This window comes from Cyprinus carpio, chromosome A1 (assembly GCF_018340385.1).
Source record: "Cyprinus carpio isolate SPL01 chromosome A1, ASM1834038v1, whole genome shotgun sequence".
Classification (NCBI taxonomy): Eukaryota; Metazoa; Chordata; class Actinopteri; order Cypriniformes; family Cyprinidae; genus Cyprinus; species Cyprinus carpio.
The window spans coordinates 38,318,005-38,336,709 of NC_056572.1; the positions used below are offsets into that span (position 1 = coordinate 38,318,005).

The 18,705-nt window shown below is 36.7% G+C and overlaps 2 protein-coding genes across 2 annotated transcripts in view; both read left to right on the forward strand.

Moving 5' to 3' along the window:
* Positions 1 to 18,705, forward strand: part of LOC109053278 (protein NLRC3-like) — a 426,767-nt gene that overhangs the window by 331,047 nt on the left and 77,015 nt on the right. The window lies entirely within an intron of this gene.
* LOC109052844 (NACHT, LRR and PYD domains-containing protein 12-like) overlaps positions 1 to 18,705 on the forward strand; it is a 55,338-nt gene that overhangs the window by 33,207 nt on the left and 3,426 nt on the right. Inside the window, 3 exon segments of the mRNA XM_042765363.1 lie at positions 12,783 to 12,956; positions 13,128 to 13,301; positions 13,491 to 13,664. Of these exon segments, the coding sequence (XP_042621297.1) occupies positions 12,783 to 12,956; positions 13,128 to 13,301; positions 13,491 to 13,664 (522 nt within the window).

An 18,705-nucleotide genomic window follows, 5' to 3' on the forward strand; every position in this document is an offset into this window, starting at 1 on the left:
AGGTTGCTGTCCCATTTTTATTTTTAATTTTTCATTCACTTCATGCGCTCTGGTGCAGATCCGCCTCCTGAACCCATGATTCCATACACTGTAAAACCTGACAAGTCACAGTAACTCAAAACCGTTTGAGTAAACAGATTGTCTTTACTTAAACCATGTAAGTTTTAAAACTTTGCAATCATGTTATCAAGTGATTAATTAAGTGCTGATTGAGCTTTAGTGATGAACAGCTGCTGTTAACAAACAGCATCACCAGCTCCACTTATTAATAACCAGACTGACTTTATTTCTGTCAGACGTCTACAGAAGATCTTATTGAGAATTAAATAAGGTTTAGATGTTGATTTATTGTTTCATTTGAAGTAACCATGTTAGAGATCAGTGTTTGCTTTAGTTGGGCTCTTGACCCTTGATTTCTGTCTTAGATTATTTTTTTTTTGGATGTTGTAACCATGTGTTTTTGAAACATGTTTGTTATAATTCAAAAAACCCAGAGAAAATATGATCAGGTATTGGTTGTTATACAGCATATTTGGTGATAATAATCATCAATTATGGAACTGTTCAGAGTCCAAAATCTTATTAAGTAAGTGTTCTATAGTTAGCTCAGTTGATTACAATGAAAGCCATTCAAAAAGTCAGTGGTTCTTTCATAATCAGTTAATATAAAGGACTTTCCAAACAGTTTGGTCTTCTATGGTGTCAATTAGTCACACACAGACATCAAAATCAATAATATGAACCTCAACAATGGTTCCGAAAAAAAAAAAAAAAGTAACATGCTGCAATGCATGCTGGGTACTATTGTAGTACAACAACTCATCCATGGCTCCCAGCATGCTCTGCTGCATTGTTTTTTTTTTTTTTTTTTTTTTTTTTTATGGTCACCATTGTTGAGGTTCATATGCTGATTATTGATGTCTGTGTGTGATTACGTAACACCAGAGAAAACTAAACTGTTTGGAAAGTTCTTTATATAAACTGATTATCACAGAACCACTGGCTCTTAGAACCACTTTTACTGTAATCAATCCAACTAATTACACAACACCTATTTCATCAGAGATTAGATTCCGAACAGTTCAATAAGCAATGATTATCATCACCAATATACAATATAACAACCAACATCTAGGTACAGATTTGATTAAAAAAAAAAATGTTAACCTAAATGCACTATTAGCTGCTTTGGATTAAAGCAGTTTCTAACAGTGTGAGTGTGTGTATAACACTTGATGATATTTTCTTTGGGCTTTTGAGTTACAACAAATGGTTACAACAGCCAAAGAAAAAAATAAGACAGAAGTCAAGAGTCAAGAGCCCAACTAAAGCAAACACTGATCTCTAACATGGTTACTTTAAATGAAAACATAAATCAACATCTAAACCTTAGTTAATTCTCAATCAGATCTTCTGTAGACGTCTGACAGAAATAAAGTCAGTCTGGTTATTAATAAGTGGAGCTGGTGATGCTGTTTGTGGGGTTGTTTAATCAGATCTTGAGAGATTTAATGTTTTTTATTTCAGTTTATTTTATCTAAGGCTGTGTCTGAAGTCAGTTGTAGTTCTTGTGTTTCTCTTTTCTTCAGTAATTCTGTTTGTTAACAGCAGCTGTTCATAACTAATTCACAATTATCACTCAATTAATCACTTAATTATTTAATTGCAATGTATATCTTCTTTCAGTGAACTCAACTGAATTAAGTTCAGAGTACTCATAACTGTTAGTTTTTAAAACTTAAATGGTTTAAGGCAATCGGTTTCCTCAAACGGTTGAGTTAACATAAACTTGTCAGGTTTTAGTGAGGCTGTGTCTGAAGTCAGTTGTAGTTCCTTTCTCTCTTTTCTTCAGTAATTCTGTTTGTTAACAGCAGGTGTTCATCATTAATGCTCAATTATCACTCAATTAATCACTTAATTACTTAATTGCAATGTATATCTTCTTTCAGTGAACTCAACTGAATTAAGTTCAGAGTACTCACAACTATTAAGTTTTAAAACTTAAATGGTTTAAGGCAATCGGTTTCCTCAAATGGTTTGAGTAAAACCCAACTTGTCATGTTTTTAAGGATATTTGTTTACACAAAAGCGTTTGAGTTACGTTACTTGTCGGGTTTTACAGTACACAGTAGTTTTAAAACTTAAAAGGTTTAAGGCAATCGGTTTCCTCAAACGGTTTGAGTAAACCTACCTTTTCAGGTTTTTAAGGATATCTGTTTACTCAAACGGTTTGAGTTAAGTTACTTGTCGGGTTTTACAGTGTATTTTGAGAAGATGAAGACTCTCCCACTTACTGATCAATGTTAAATATTATCACCAATTGGAGTTTTGTTTTATAATTGTGTACAGACCACAAATATGTCAGGAAACTTTTATTATTGGCTATGTATTTGTGTATATATTTTTTTTATTGTTATTATTAGTATTATTGTGTTAACCTTTATGTAATGTATGGTTAATTACTTTGGCGGAAAGGGTTATAAAGGGGGGAAAAAGCTATAACTGAAACTGTATCAAACTTTTTGTTAATGCTTTGAAAAAGTTTAGAAATAAATGATTAAAAAAAAAACATCTAATTAAATTGTTAGTTCTAATTATATTGTTAACACAAGTTCATTTAGGCTATTTAACATGCACTGTGACATTTGACCCTTTTTAACTTCAGTTTAATAGTTTAATAGTATTGAAACTGGACCCCCTCGAAAACGAGATGATACACTGTAAAAAATTGTGCCGTTAAATAACAGTAATTTACTGGCAGCAGGGGTGCCAGTAAAGTACTGTTAATTTACAGCTCTCAACCATTAATTTACAACTCATTAATTTTTTTTTACAGTGTTTTACCATAATTCTACCATGGAAATTAACTCCACTCCCACTGCTTCGAGTTCGAGTTTAAAAACTAGCATTCATACGATGTTAGTACTGTGAACTTATTTCATTTGAGTCCACTGACAAGGAATATTTCTTAATATAAAACTGCAAACACTTAATGTGTAATAATAAAGTAACTAAAAGCATGACTTTTACTCAAATCACTGCAGTTCATTGTCAGCTATAGCACACATGTATGTGCTGAAATACTTAACACAGAGATCATCACTGTATCAGTGACTCCACATTTACTGTCTTTATATAAAGCAGCAGAAGATCAGCATTGGTGGCTCATCATTGACTGAAGCACAGACTCTACTCTCCAGCACAATGGTGAACCACAAAACTACATTAAACTAACAGATCTCTCTTGTGCAATCACACATTAATACAGTTGAGTTCAGTATTTACTCTCATTATCAGTGTATGACTTTGCATAACTTTTTTTCTATGGATGTTCACAAATATTTTAGTCAAATTAACTTTTTTCATTTGGTAAATCTGACTTTTACGTTTTACAGTATATTGCTGTTTTTTCCTTGACTTAACGGCAACAAACTGTAGAAAAACAGTTATTTACTGGCAACCATTAATTTACGGCAACAAACTGTATAAAAACAGTTATTTACTGGCAGCAGGGGTGCAGCAGGGGTGCCAGTAAATAACTGTTTTTATACAGTTTGTTTCCTGTGAATTAATTACAGTTTATTACTGTTAAATTATGTTTCATGCTGTTTTTTACTTCATCTTAAATCTTTAACCCTTTAAACCCCACAACAAAATCCTCAGTTTTAAATGAACACTTATAATGTGTGCACACTACAGAGTGTTAGAGTAAAACTGAATCAGTGACGTTAATAAGATAATTCTGTGATTAATTGATGATTGTGAATTAGTGATGAACAGCTGCTGTTAACAAACAGAATCACTGAAGAAAAGACAAACACAAGAACTACAACTGACTTCAGCCACAGCCTTAGATGAAATCAACTGAAATAAAAGAATAGATCAAATCTTTCAAGATCTGATTAAACAACTCCTAAAACAGCTTCACCAGATTCACATTACTAACCAGACTGACTTTATTTCTGTCATATGTCTACAGCATATCTTATTGAGAGTTAAAGAGGTTTAGGTGTTTTTTTTTTCACTACCATGATGGAGATCAGCGTTTACTTTAGTTGGGCTCTTGAACCGTGACTTTTTAATCTTAAGGTTTTTTTTTACATGCTGTAAAAATGTGTCTTTGGAACTTGTTATAGCAAAAAAGTGAGCAGAAAAAAAAAATGTGGTATTGTTGTTTATAGATTGATAAGAACAAACGTTCTCTTTTTTCTGATCCAATCCCGTGTCCCTTCTATTATTGAATATTGATACTACAGCAAAAGAACACTGCTGAGCCATAAGTTATGAAAGACTGTTAAGAAAATATCACTAATAAAAAAAACTTAAGTTGATTTTTATTGAGACACATCAAGAATCAGCGTATGAATCACAACAATGGTGACAATCCACAAAATAATTCTGAACATCACAAAACATGCTACTAAAACTTAAGACAAAAGCAAAAATATAAGCACATGAGAATTCAAGAAAATAAGTGGACAGTTTAGGGGCATAATTTATTCATGCCGCAATGCATGCTGGGAGTCATGGATGAGTTTTAGCCTGTGCTGGTACCCAGCATGTATTGCATCATGAACCTTTTGATTGTCACCATTGTTGAGATTCATATGCTGATTGTTGATGTCTCTCTTTGAGTGTTGCTGACACTGAAGCTCAAAATATTTCAAACCCAAACTGTTTTTAAATCCATATGTTCAACATTACTGTTGAATCATATGAAATTAAAAAAAACAAAATGTCTAATTCACTCTTATATTTCAACACCAAATTATTCTAGCAACACTTTAAGTCAGTCTAGTAGATAACTGCTGACAAAATCAGCCATAATCACTTGACCACCAACATAAATATTGCTATAACAGATGTTTCCTAAAGACACAGCTATAGCAATTAAACACAACTTTAAGTTCAAAAGTCAAGGGAGAGGAGTCCAACTAAAGCAAACACTGATCTCCACAATGGTAACGTCAAACGAAACAGTAAACCATCATCATCTAAATCTCTGTAATTCTCAATAAGATCTTTTGATCTCTGATCTGACAGAAATAAAGTCAGTTTGGTTAGTAATGAGTGAAGCTGGTAAAGCTGTTTGTTGAGTTGTTTAAATCTTCAGTTGATTTAATCTAAGGCTGTGGCTGAAGTCAGCTGTAGTTCTTGTGTGTGTATTTTTTCTCTTTTCTTCAGTGATTCTGCTCATTAACAGCAGCTGTTCATCAGTGTCTGCATTCACTCATTAGTTTTCATTCTCTCTGTCAGGTGGATTATATTAGTAAACTCATGTAGGGAATAGTGAATGAGGGTCGTAGGGGTGTGATTTGAATCACAGCCTCTGAGTGTCGACTTTGAACGTTGTTAATTTACGATATATAGCAGCAGGCTACCTTCTCGAAAATGATGAATATTACCCAGAATGCACTGTTTTAATGAAAAACAGTATGTTACTGTCAGAATTTGGCCGTTTTTTTACAGCGATTTTTAACAGTGTACATCTCAAGGGGTTTATCCTATTAATAAAATTTACTTCAAGTTCAAGTTTAAAAAAAAAGGTTTTAATTGCTTAAATTATTTCTATGAATGAATTATATGTTATCATGTTTATTCTTGTAGAAATTTTTTATTCTTTAAGAAAATAAGGTCATAACAACTGAAGGTCTATGAAACGTTAGCCAATAAAGCATTTTTTTAAACAATGGAACTTAAAGTTTTGAACTAAAATATTATTTCAACCATATAGCCTGTGAATAAACAAAATGCATAGCTTATTTTTCAATGAAAGAACACTGAGAGTGTAGGTTGCTTCTGGTGTTTGGATTTAAACTTCAATATAATGAGCTCCAAGTTTAAGAATAGCCTACACTAGGTTTTTTTCTCTCTCACTCTCTATTTAACTCTCTATTTAACAGCATTAACTTACAATGAAATACGTCTTCCTTCAGTCAGACTGAATGTTTTCCTGCCTTGCTAAATGTTGGGTCAGTTAGCGCTCGCTGTGAAGCGGGAGCAACTGACGAGGATTCCGCTTGATCTTAAAGCCTTAAATAATGATTAATTATCAATTGATAATTTGTTATTATTATGGTCGTGTGATAATAATAATATGGGCTGCGAGAAAATAATGAATAAAAAGAGTAGGGCTGCTGTGAGTGCAGGCATGTTTCAACTCAGTAACATGAGAACACACCGTTCCTCACAGCCAACAAACAGACCGAGTTCAGTTCAGCTGGAGGGGTGGAGCTGGGGTTTTTTGGGGGTAGTTCTGTATGGTTTGTGGGGGTCGAGATAAAGCTGTGAATCTCTTGCTCTTTCATATGAACAGTGTCTTATGAGGGTATCAAACTTGCAGAACAGGTTTAGATAGTAGGACTCGTCATATTGGTTTTAGGACAACTTTAAAGAAAGGTTTGATCCACTTCAAATGTTGACTACTGTATAGCGCAATATAGTTTATTAGTTATTATAACTTAATTTCAGAGGAAGTTGCCTTAACTAAAAAAATAATTGTGGAAAAGGAGACATTTTAATAATTTATTAATAAACAAATGTTTTCTTGTCAGCTGCAAGATGAAATTCACAGTGCTGACTCTCTCCACATGGACACGCATTTAGAGAGAAATACAACCTTCACAGATTACATAATGCTTTCGTTCTGAATTTATTCGTTTAAAAGACATTTCAAGCTTTCTGTAGATATATTTCTCATGTATGTGAGACACCACAATTTTAAGTTATTTCATTTGCAGGAAAAAATTTAAGCGATCGAGAGGGCACCTCCCTGTCCTGCATGCGCATTAATAATTGTCACACAAACACTTGAATATGAATATTAATTCACATTTTGCGTATGCATTACAACGTAAATAATTTACATGCAATTATCCAAAATAAAACCAAACAAGATTTGTAATGAAGATAAAACAAATAAGAATAAATGCTGCGCGTGCACTCAGCATCACACGCACTGCGCAAATCTTGCACTCTGATATTTTACACATCTGCATTTAAATGTGGCTGCAATTTTATTTTTTTTTTTACTTAAATTATATGAAAGCAAGTAAAGAAGGCTCTCTTTAAAATCACTGAAGTTGTCAATTAATGAAGCTCTTTTTTTCATTGTGTGCATTTTGTTGATTATAATGAGAGAACATGAGTTTAAACATGAGGATGATTTATTAATCCGTCCATTCTTTAGAGTTTCAATGATTTAGCTAAATCGTGCAGGTTTAATTTATTTGTTTTGTGTTTTAATTAGGCCTAAATAATGGGAGCGAAATTATACAGTGCCTCACGTTTTACTAAAATAAAGGAAATAATTTATAAAACACGCAACAATTTTTTAATCAGTGTACAGACAAATATATTTTTCCCAAGAAGTTATCTGTCAAAATAAATGACAGGTAACGAATAAAAAAAAATGTGTGTTGTTTTATTAAAGGAATTTTAAAATATAAATTAAAAAATAGGCCTAATATGTGAGAATATTAACATTTTGCATATAAATCCATGTAGCCTAGCTCACTAAAATAGACCACTTTTAATGCTCCGATGCGAAGTAAACCACAATTTCTTTAGAATAATATAACACGTAATTCATATTATATAAATAATACTGCACACCTATTAAATGTGTCAAATCTAAAATATGCTTTAATACCATGTAGCTTAGAGAAAATATAAGCACAGGCTCAGGCTTGACATTTATCCTGCTTGAATTCTGTGAATATTAAATATTTCAACTACAGTGTTTTTCTTTCATTTCCCCTGACTGCAGCCGTCAAATGTAACACATCAGTGAGGCAAAACTGACGTCTATTTACGAAAATGTGCTTTGATGCACTTGTTTGATAACTTGTGGTCAAAGCGCAACTCAGCGGTCAAAAGCTGCAAATGCACTTTGCAGACGCCGCGGCGGCGGTACGAGCGGCGGTAGAACCACTGTTTTGGATGGCCACCTACTGTAGGAGAATTTTTCTTGAAACCCTCCCAAACAACATGTGGTGATGTAGGTGCTGTTTGACAATTTTTTTTTAAGGTTTTCTGAACCCGAGACTCAACTATTTTCTGCAATTCTCCAGCTGTGATCCTTGGAGAGTCTTTAGCCACTCAAACTCTCCTTCTCACCGTACATTAGGACGATATAGACACACGTCCTCTTCCAGGCAGTTTCGTAACATTTTCTGTTGATTGGAAATTCTTAATTATTGCCCTGATGGTGGAAATGGGAATTTTTAAAGACACTTCACTATTTTGTGAAGCTCAATTATCTTTTGCTGCAAATCAGAAATATATTCTTTGTTTTTTCATTTTGATGGATGATTAAGGGAATTTGGGCTTTGTTTTCCCTCCTCTTTATATTTCTGTGAAACAGGAAGCCAGAGCTGGATGATTTCATGTTTATAATCATGCTGTAGTGCTCAAATTTGTGAATATAAATGGGAATATACTTCAGAGATATTTTACTCATAAGAATTTCTAAGGGTGCCAATAATTTTGACCAATGAGTATTAGAGAAAAACCTTTATTTCATAATGATATTTCCCCCCATTTTAAATTCTTATTATCCAATGAAAGGTTAGATTTTTGTGATTTTTTTTTTTTTTAAATAAAAGATCAAAAGCATTAACAATGCAGATGAATTTTCACAGCCTTCTTTGATCATATTTACCGAGGGTGCCCATATTTTTGGACATGACTGTATATTCCTACTCTATACTTGCATATATAGATATACATAGTCTATATTTACATTTTTTTTCATAGTCTATATTCCTACTTCTGCAGCAAAGTTTTTATTATCATGTTTATTATTTAGTATGTATGTATGTGTATATAGTTTTGCACTTGTCTTGGCATTCATTTTGGACAGCAAAGTAATATGCCTCACTGGGCATATGACAATAAACGCTTTGAATACCTGAATACTCCAATACATGATCTGACTGTGTGTGTCTGTAGATGATCTGACTGTGTGTGTCTGTAGATGATCTGTCTGTGTGTGTCTGTAGATGATCTGACTGTGTGTGTCTGTAGATGATCTGACTGTGTGTGTCTGTAGATGATCTGACTGTGTGTGTCTGTAGATGATCTGACTGTGTGTGTCTGTAGATGATCTGTCTCTGTGTGTCTGTAGATGATCTGTGTGTGTGTGTGTGGATGATCTGTCTGTGTGTGTCTGTAGATGATCAGACCGTGTGTGTCTGTAGATGATCTGACCGTGTGTGTCTGTAGATGATCTGACCGTGTGTGCCTGTAGATGATCTGACCGTGTGTGTCTGTAGATGATCTGACCGTGTGTGTCTGTAGATGATCTGACCCTGTGAGTCTGTAGATGATTTGACCGTGTGTGTCTGTAGATGATCTGACCGTGTGTGTCTGTAGATGATCTGACCGTGTGTGCCTTTAGATGGTTTGTGTGTGTGTGTCTTTAGATGTTTTGACTGTGTTTGTGTGTAGATGATCTGACCGTGTGAGTCTGTAGATGATCTGACCGTGTGTGTCTCTAGATGATCTGACCGTGTGAGACTCTAGATGATCTGACCGTGTGTGTCTGTAGATGATCTGACCGTGTGTGTCTGTAGATGATCTGACTGTGTGTCTGTAGATGATGTGAGTGTGTGTGTCTATATGTTATGTGACCGTGTGAGACTCTAGATGATCTGACCGTGTGTGTCTGTAGATGATCTGACCGTGTGAGACTCTAGATGATCTGACCGTGTGTGTCTGTAGATGATCTGACCGTGTGTGTCTGTAGATGATCTGACCGTGTGGTCTCTAGATGATCTGACCGTGTGTGTCTCTAGATGATCTGACCGTGTGTGTCTTGTAGATGATCTGACCGTGTGAGACTCTAGATGATCTGACCGTGTGAGACTCTAGATGATCTGACCGTGTGTGTCTGTAGATGATCTGACCGTGTGAGACTCTAGATGATCTGTCCGTGTGTGTCTGTAGATGATGTGACAGTGTGTGCCTTTAGATGATCTGTCTGTGTGTCTGTGGATGATCTGACTGTGTGTGTGTCTGTAGATGATCTGACCGTGTGTGCCTTTAGATGATCTGTCTGTGTGTCTGTAGATGATCTGACTGTGTGCCTGTAGATGATCTGTCCGTGTGTGTCTGTAGATGATCTGACCGTGTGTGTCTCTAGATGATCTGACCGTGTGAGACTCTAGATGATCTGACTGTGTGTGTGTCTGTAGATGATCTGACCGTGTGTGTCTTTAGATGATCTGACCGTGTGAGACTCTAGATGATCTGACCGTGTGAGACTCTAGATGATCTGACCGTGTGTGTGTCTGTAGATGATCTGACCGTGTGAGACTCTAGATGATCTGACCGTGTGTGTCTGTAGATGATCTGACCGTGTGTGTCTGTAGATGATCTGACCGTGTGTGTCTCTAGATGATCTGACCGTGTGTGTCTGTAGATGATCTGACCGTGTGTGTCTGTAGATGATCTGACTGTGTGCCTGTAGATGATCTGTCCGTGTGTGTCTGTAGATGATGTGACGGTGTGTGTCTGTAGATGATGTGACGGTGTGTGTCTGTAGATGATGTGACGGTGTGTGTCTGTAGATGATGTGACGGTGTGTGTCTCTAGATGATCTGACCGTGTGAGACTCTAGATGATCTGTCCGTGTGTGTCTGTAGATGATCTGACCGTGTGTGCCTGTAGATGATCTGACCGTGTGTGTCTGTAGATGATCTGACCGTGTGAGACTCTAGATGATCTGACCGTGTGAGACTCTAGATGATCTGACCGTGTGTGTGTCTGTAGATGATCTGACCGTGTGAGACTCTAGATGATCTGACCGTGTGTGCCTGTAGATGATCTGACCGTGTGTGCCTGTAGATGATTTGACCGTGTGTGTCTCTAGATGGTCTGACCGTGTGTGTCTGTAGATGATCTGACCCGTGTGTGTCTGTAGATGATCTGACCGTGTGTGTCTGTAGATGATCTGTCCGTGTGGATGTGTGTCTGTAGATGATCTGACCGTGTGTGTGTCTGTAGATGATCTGACCGTGTGAGTCTGTAGATGATCTGACCGTGTGTGTCTCTAGATGATCTGACCGTGTGAGACTCTAGATGATCTGACCGTGTGTGTCTGTAGATGATCTGTCTGTGTGTCTGTAGATGATCTGACCGTGTGTGTCTGTAGATGATGTGACAGTGTGAGACTCTATGTTATGTGACCGTGTGAGACTCTAGATGATCTGTCCGTGTGTGTCTGTAGATGATCTGACCGTGTGTGCCTGTAGATGATCTGACCGTGTGTGCCTGTAGATGATCTGACCGTGTGTGTCTGTAGATGATCTGACAGTGTGTCTGTAGATGATCTGACCATGTGTGCCTTTAGATGATCTGTCTGTGTGTCTGTAGATGATCTGACCGTGTGAGACTCTAGATGATCTGACCGTGTGAGACTCTAGATGATCTGACCGTGGTGTGTCTGTAGATGATCTGACCGTGTGAGACTCTAGATGATCTGACCGTGTGTGTCTGTAGATGATCAGACCGTGTGTGCCTGTAGATGATCTGTCTGTGTGTCTGTAGATGATCTGACCGTGTGTGTCTGTAGATGATGTGACAGTGTGTGCCTTTAGATGATCTGTCTGTGTGTCTGTAGATGATCTGACAGTGTGTGCCTTTAGATGATCTGTCCGTGTGAGTCTGTAGATGATCTGACCGTGTGTGTCTCTAGATGATCTGACCGTGTGAGACTCTAGATGATCTGACCGTGTGTGTCTGTAGATGATCTGACCGTGTGTGTCTGTAGATGATCTGACCGTGTGAGACTCTAGATGATCTGACCGTGTGAGACTCTAGATGATCTGACCGTGTGTGTGTCTGTAGATGATCTGACCGTGTGAGACTCTAGATGATCTGACCGTGTGTGTCTGTAGATGATCTGACCGTGTGTGTCTGTAGATGATTTGACCGTGTGTGTCTCTAGATGATTTGACCGTGTGTGTCTCTAGATGGTTTGACCGTGTGTGTCTGTAGATGATCTGACCGTGTGAGACTCTAGATGATCTGACCGTGTGAGACTCTAGATGATCTGACCGTGTGTGTCTGTAGATGATCTGACCGTGTGAGACTCTAGATGATCTGACCGTGTGTGCCTGTAGATGATCTGACCGTGTGTGTCTGTAGATGATCTGACCGTGTGTGTCTGTAGTTGATCTGACCGTGTGTGCCTGTAGATGATCTGACCGTGTGAGACTCTAGATGATCTGACCGTGTGTGTCTGTAGATGATCTGACCGCGTGTGTGTCTGTAGATGATCAGACCGTGTGTGTCTGTAGATGATCTGACCGTGTGAGACTCTAGATGATCTGACCGTGTGTGTCTTTAGATGATCTGTCTGTATGTGTCTGTAGATGATCTGACTGTGTGTGTCTGTAGATGATCTGTCTGTATGTGTCTGTAGATGATCTGACTATGTGTGTTTGTAGATGATCTGACTGTGTCTGTAGGTGATCTGTTCGTGTGTCTGTAGATGATCTGACCGTGTGTCTGTAGATGATCTGTGTGTGTCTGTAGATGATCTGACCGTGTGTGTCTCTAGCTGATCTGACCGTGTGTGTCTGTAGATGATCTGACCGTTGTGTGTCTGTAGATGATCTGACCGCAGTGTTGTCTGTAGACTGATCTGACCGTGTGAGACTCTAGATGATCTGACCGTGTGTGTCTGTAGATGATCTGACCGTGTGTGTCTGTAGATGATCTGACTGTGTGTCTGTAGATGATATGACTGTTGATATGTGTGTTCTTGTCTCTTTCAGTCTTGCTGGCTGTAATCTCACTGCTCAGTGTTGTGAGAGATTGTCTTCAGCTCTACAATCCTCAAACTGTGTCCTGAGAGAGCTGGATCTGAGTAACAGTGACCTGCAGGACTCTGGTGTAAAGTTTATTTCTGATGGACTGAAGAGTCCAAACTGTCAGCTGCAGATACTGAGGTATTAAGAACATATAAGAGATCATTTACAGTCAACTGATCACAATGTTTATCTGTAGTTGATCTGACTGTGTGTGTGTCTGTGGATGATCTGGCTGTGTGTCTGTAGATGATCTGACTGTGTGTCTGTAGATGATATGACTGTTGATATGTGTGTTCTTGTCTCTTTCAGTCTTGCTGGCTGTAATCTCACTGCTCAGTGTTGTGAGAGATTGTCATCAGCTCTACAATCCTCAAACTGTGTCCTGAGAGAGCTGGATCTGAGTAACAATGACCTGCAGGACTCTGGTGTAAAGTTTATTTCTGATGGACTGAAGAGTCCAAACTGTCAGCTGCAGATACTGAGGTATTAAGAACATATAAGAGATCATTTACAGTCAACTGATCACAATGTGTGTCTGTAGATAATCTGTCTGTGTGTGTCTGTAGATAATCGGTCTGTGTGTGTCTGTAGATGATCTGTCTGTGTGTGTCTGTAGATGATCAGTCTGTGTGTGTCTGTAGATGATCTGTCTCTGTGTCTGTGTGTCTTTAGGTTGTCTGGCTGTATGGTGACAGAGGAAGGCTGTGGTTATTTGTCTTCAGCTCTGAGTTCAAACCCCTCACACCTGAGAGAGCTGGATCTGAGCTACAATCACCCAGGACAATCAGGAGTCCAGCTGCTCAACCACAAACTGCAGGATCCAAACTATAAACTGCAGATACTCAAGTATGTCAAACACTAATACTGTCTTACTGAACATGTATGTGAATGATGCAGATCTACATTAAATTGTTTTATTAACAACATTTGGGAGGAGCTTGTTCAGATTAATCAACCAGTTTAGCACAGGTGGAGCTCGTTCTTATAATTAATTCAATTAACACGCTAATTCATATATTACATTTACATTTAGTCATTTAGCAGACTTACAAATGAGGACAATGGAAGCAAAAACAACAAAAGAGCAATGATATATAAGTGCTATAATGAGTCTCAGTCAGCTTAAACGCAGTACACGTAGCCATGGCTTTTAAATAATATAATAAAAAGAAAACGGATAGAATAGAAAAAGAATAGAGCAAGCTAGTGTTAGAGGACTTTTTTTATAATTGTATAATAAATGAAAAGAAAATAGATAGAATACAAAAAGATTAGAAAGATAATTAGAATTCTTTTTTCTTCTTTTTTTTTCTTTTTTTTTTTTTTAGAATAGAATAGTGTAGAATAGTGAGTACTAAAGTTAGAGGGTCAAATAAAGATGGAAGAGATGTGTTTTAAGCCGATTCTTGAAGATGGCTAAGGACTCAGCTGCTCGGCAGGTCATTCCTCCAGGAGGGAACATTTAATTTAAAAGTCCGTAAAAGTGACTTTGTGCTTCTTTGGGATGGCACAATTAAGCAACGTTCACTTGCAGAACGCAAGCTTCTAGAGGCGCATAAGTCTGAAGTAATGAATTTAGGTAAAGGGGTGCAGAGCCAGTGGTGGTTTTGTATGCAAACATCAATGCCTTGAATTTTATGCGAGCAGCTATTGGTAGCCAGTGCAAATTGATAAATAGAGGTGTGACGTGTATTCTTTTCGGTTCATTAAAAATTAATCTTGCTGCCGCGTTCTGTATTAATTGTAAAGGTTTGATAGAACTGGCTGGAAGACGTTCCAAGAGAGCGTTGCAATAGTCTAGCCTGCACAGAACAAGAGCTTGAACAAGGAGTTGTGTTGAAGCATGTTCCGAAAGAAAGGGCCTGATCTTCTTAATGTTGAATAAAGCAAATCTGCAGGACCGGACAGTTTTAGCAATGTGGTCTGAGAAAGTTAGCTGATCATCAATCATAACTCCAAGGTTTCTGGCTGTTTTTGAAGGAGTTATGGTTGATGTGCCTAACTTGATTGTGAAATTGTGATGAAACGATGGGTTTGCTGGAACCACAAGCACTTCTGTCTTGGTAAGGTTGAGTTGAAGGTGATGGTCCTTCATCCAGCAAGAAATGTCTGTTAGACAAGCTGAGATGCGAGCAGCTACCGATGGATCATCAGGATGGAATGAGATGTAGAGTTGAGTGTCATCAGCATAGCAATGGTATGAAAAGCCATGTTGTGTGTGTGTATATATATATATATACAGTACAGGTCAAAAGTTTGGAAACATTACTATTTTTAATGTTTTCTAAGAAGTCTCTTCTGCTCATCAAGCCTGCATTTATTTGATCAAAAATACAGAAAAACAGTAATATTGTGAAATATTATTATAACTTAAAATAATAGTTTTCTATTTGAATATACTTTAAAAAAATAATTTTATTCCTGTGATGCAAAGCTGAATTTTCAGCATCATTACTCCAGCCTTCAGTGTCACATGTAACATCCAGTCTATCACATGATCATTTAGAAATCATTCTAATATTCTGATTTATTATGAGTGTTGGAAACAGTTCTGCTGTCTAATATATTTGATGAATAAAAGGTTAAAAAGAACTGCATTTATTCAAAATAAAAAAAAAATTCTAATAATATATATTCTAATAATATATTTTCTTTACTATCACTTTTTATCAATTTAACACATCCTTGATGAATAAAAGTATTGATTTTATTTAAAAAAAAGAAAGGAAAAAAAAAGACTGACCCCAAATTACTGACCAGTAGTGTATATTGTTATTACAAAATATTTATATTTTTAAAAACATAGCTTCTTATTTTTTTTTTTTTTTTTTTTTTTTTTTACTTTTTATTCATCAAAGTATCCTAAAAAAGTATCACATGTTCTGAAAAAATATTAAGCAGCAGAACTGTTTCCAACTTTGATAATGAATCATCATATTAGAATGATTTCTAAAGCATCATGTGATAATGATCCTAAAAATTCAGCTTTTCATCACAGAAATACATGATAATTTACAGTATAATACATTTAAAAACAATTATTTTAAATTGTAATAATAAATCACAATATTGCTGTTTTTTCTGTATTTTTGATCAAATAAATGCAGGCTTGATGCGCAGAAGAGACTTCTTTCAAAAACATTAAAAATAGTAATGTTTCCAAACTTTTTGACATGTACTGTGTGTATATATATATATATATATATATATATATATATATATATATATATGTATATATATATATATATATATATATATATATATATATACAGCCAACTGACCGCCGTCCCATGACAGCTTTCCCCCCGGTCGCTACAATATCTGAAATCCAACATTTTCTCTTCTGATGATGAGTTTGGATCCCCATCACAACCCACTGGCCCCAAAGCTACTCCTTCCCCACCAGGTCCAGCCGATGAGACCCAAGCTTTTAGAATGATGACTTTGCTCGCCCCGCCAGAAAGACATCCTTTTCACTCACCAGTGTCCTCTTTTGTCTCAGCCACAGCAACCATTCCTCCAATCAAAAAGTGGACATTTTGGGGCTGAGACAAGCTCTGATTAATGCACACGTACAGTTTTTCCAGTTAATAACCAAAGCACAGGTTTATTGTTTGTACATCTCTTTGCAGCCAGCTAACCCTCCAAAACAGTCATTAGAGCCGTCAGCGAGCCTGAGCCCTGCTCCAGATTCCTCCGCTGCAAAACCTCTTTCTCCTCCCTCCTCTGTTCAACCTTTTCCTCCAGCTCTCTCTACAGCTTTCTGTGGCCTGCAGCTCCTGCAACAGAAGCTGGCGTGAGGCTGCCTCCACCAGCGGCTCAAGCCTATGCTCCTCCTCCATTCCCTTCTTCCACCTCTCTCTGTGTTCCTCCCCAACCACCAGGAGTCGATCCATGTGTGACACTGCCTCCGCAAACTCTGGTTTCTCTCTCTCCCAATTCTGTTCTTCAATCCAAATCTCAGTTCACTCTAAAAATGATGCATTAAGAGCTGGGGGTGTGAAAACTTTTTGAATTTGAAGATCAGGGTAAGCTGAACTTATTTTGTCTTCTGTGAAACATGTAAGTATGTTCTGTAGCTTCTGAAGTGCAGTGCTAAATAAAAAATATTATGTTTAGGCAAAATAAGAAAAATGTACACGTTCAAAGGTTTTCACCCCCGGCTCTTAATGCATGTTATTTCCTTCTGCAGCATCAGCGAGTGTTTGAACATTTTCCGTGATTTCCGAATTTTCCAACCTCTAAGGGACGACCCATGTGATTCACGTAGATCCGAGTTATTTTATTTATTTTTTTGAGGGGGGTGTTTCGGTTGGTTACTGCATGATGATTGAAATCGCACAAATGGCCTTAAGCTGTTACCTAAATAAGTTGCGAAAAGATACATCATGGACGGAATGGTCCTGAGAGCGCTGCATGAGCTCGCGTCGCCATCTGCAGGACAGTTAAAGCGTTCAAATGATTCAAAGCACCAAACGCAAGCAGAATCAGCGCTGTAACGTGTTACTCGACCCGTGACTTTTTATGAATGACGGTAAGAATTTGAGATTGGTAGTGCTGTCATAAAATTCAACGGCTGTGATGTAATTATATAAAATATAGAGAAATTAACAATTTTATTCATCATGCATGAAAGTGACAAAAAATTAGTGAAGATATTTAAAATTATTTTTATTTAATAAATGCATTAACTAATTTAATTAATACATTTGATAAATGCAAATAAATGCTGTGCATTAAACTTTATCAAAAATCCCGAAAAATAAAGTGCATCATCATTTCCACACAAAATATGAAGCAGTAAAATTGTTTTCAACATTGATAATAATCAGCAATGTTTCTTGAGAGTCAAATAAATTGTAATGATTCCTTAAAGATCATGGGACACTGAAAACTGGAGTAATGATGAAGAAAATTCTGCTTTGCATCACAGGAATAACATTACATTTTATAATGTATTAAAAACCTTTGAACAGGGTCATTTTTATAAATTCAGCTATTATTTTCTCTTGTGCACTATATGTAAACGTCTTTTATGTCAAATATCTTTTTAAAAAATAGAATAGAAAAGAATCAGCGCCCTTTAAAATAATCACATTTTGTTTCTTTGCAGCCTGAAATGTAGACGGATGCAGTTTATTAAATGATTAAATTAAATTATTAAATTGTTTTTTAAATTAAAATAAATTGCAACTAAAATGTGAGTAGTTTTTTCTGTCTCTCTGTCTTTGAGGATATCTGTGTGCACAGACAGGTTTTTTTTTTTTTTTTTATCAAAAGCAACAATTAAAAGTTCAGTTCATTATATGTTAATGTTAGATATTTTCTTGAGTATGTAACTATTACACACATCTTTAAGACTTGAGGAACAAACGATCAGTGACAGCAACACTGAGCAGAACGAAGCTGTCACACATTTTAAACCTTTTAACAACAGAACGAAAACAGCAAAAATCAATAAAATGATAAAATGCACCCATCAAGGGCATGAGCTCAGAGGAAAACAACTACAGAGAACAACACAGCCCTGATGAAGTGGATATTTATGATTGAAAAAACAACTTAAAGTAGCCTACTGACGGTGCCAGACCATTTTACAAATGTGTTTAGTTCAGTGAAAGAACTCAAAACTCAGAATAATGATTGATTCATAATTAGTGTCATGAGAGAAATACACATAATTGGTGTAATATTAGCAGAGCAAGTGTTCAGTCGTACAGCTGCAGGAGCCACTGGTTTTGTGTTTCGCCGCTGTGCCAAGAGTGTGTTTGCATCCAGACATTTAGTCAATATGACAGCGTTTTATTACCAGATTACAGTTGTGTTATATTTCAGTCAATTCAGGAGCTTCCAGGCTAAATCCCTTTAGGAGCCTCTATTTGTAGGA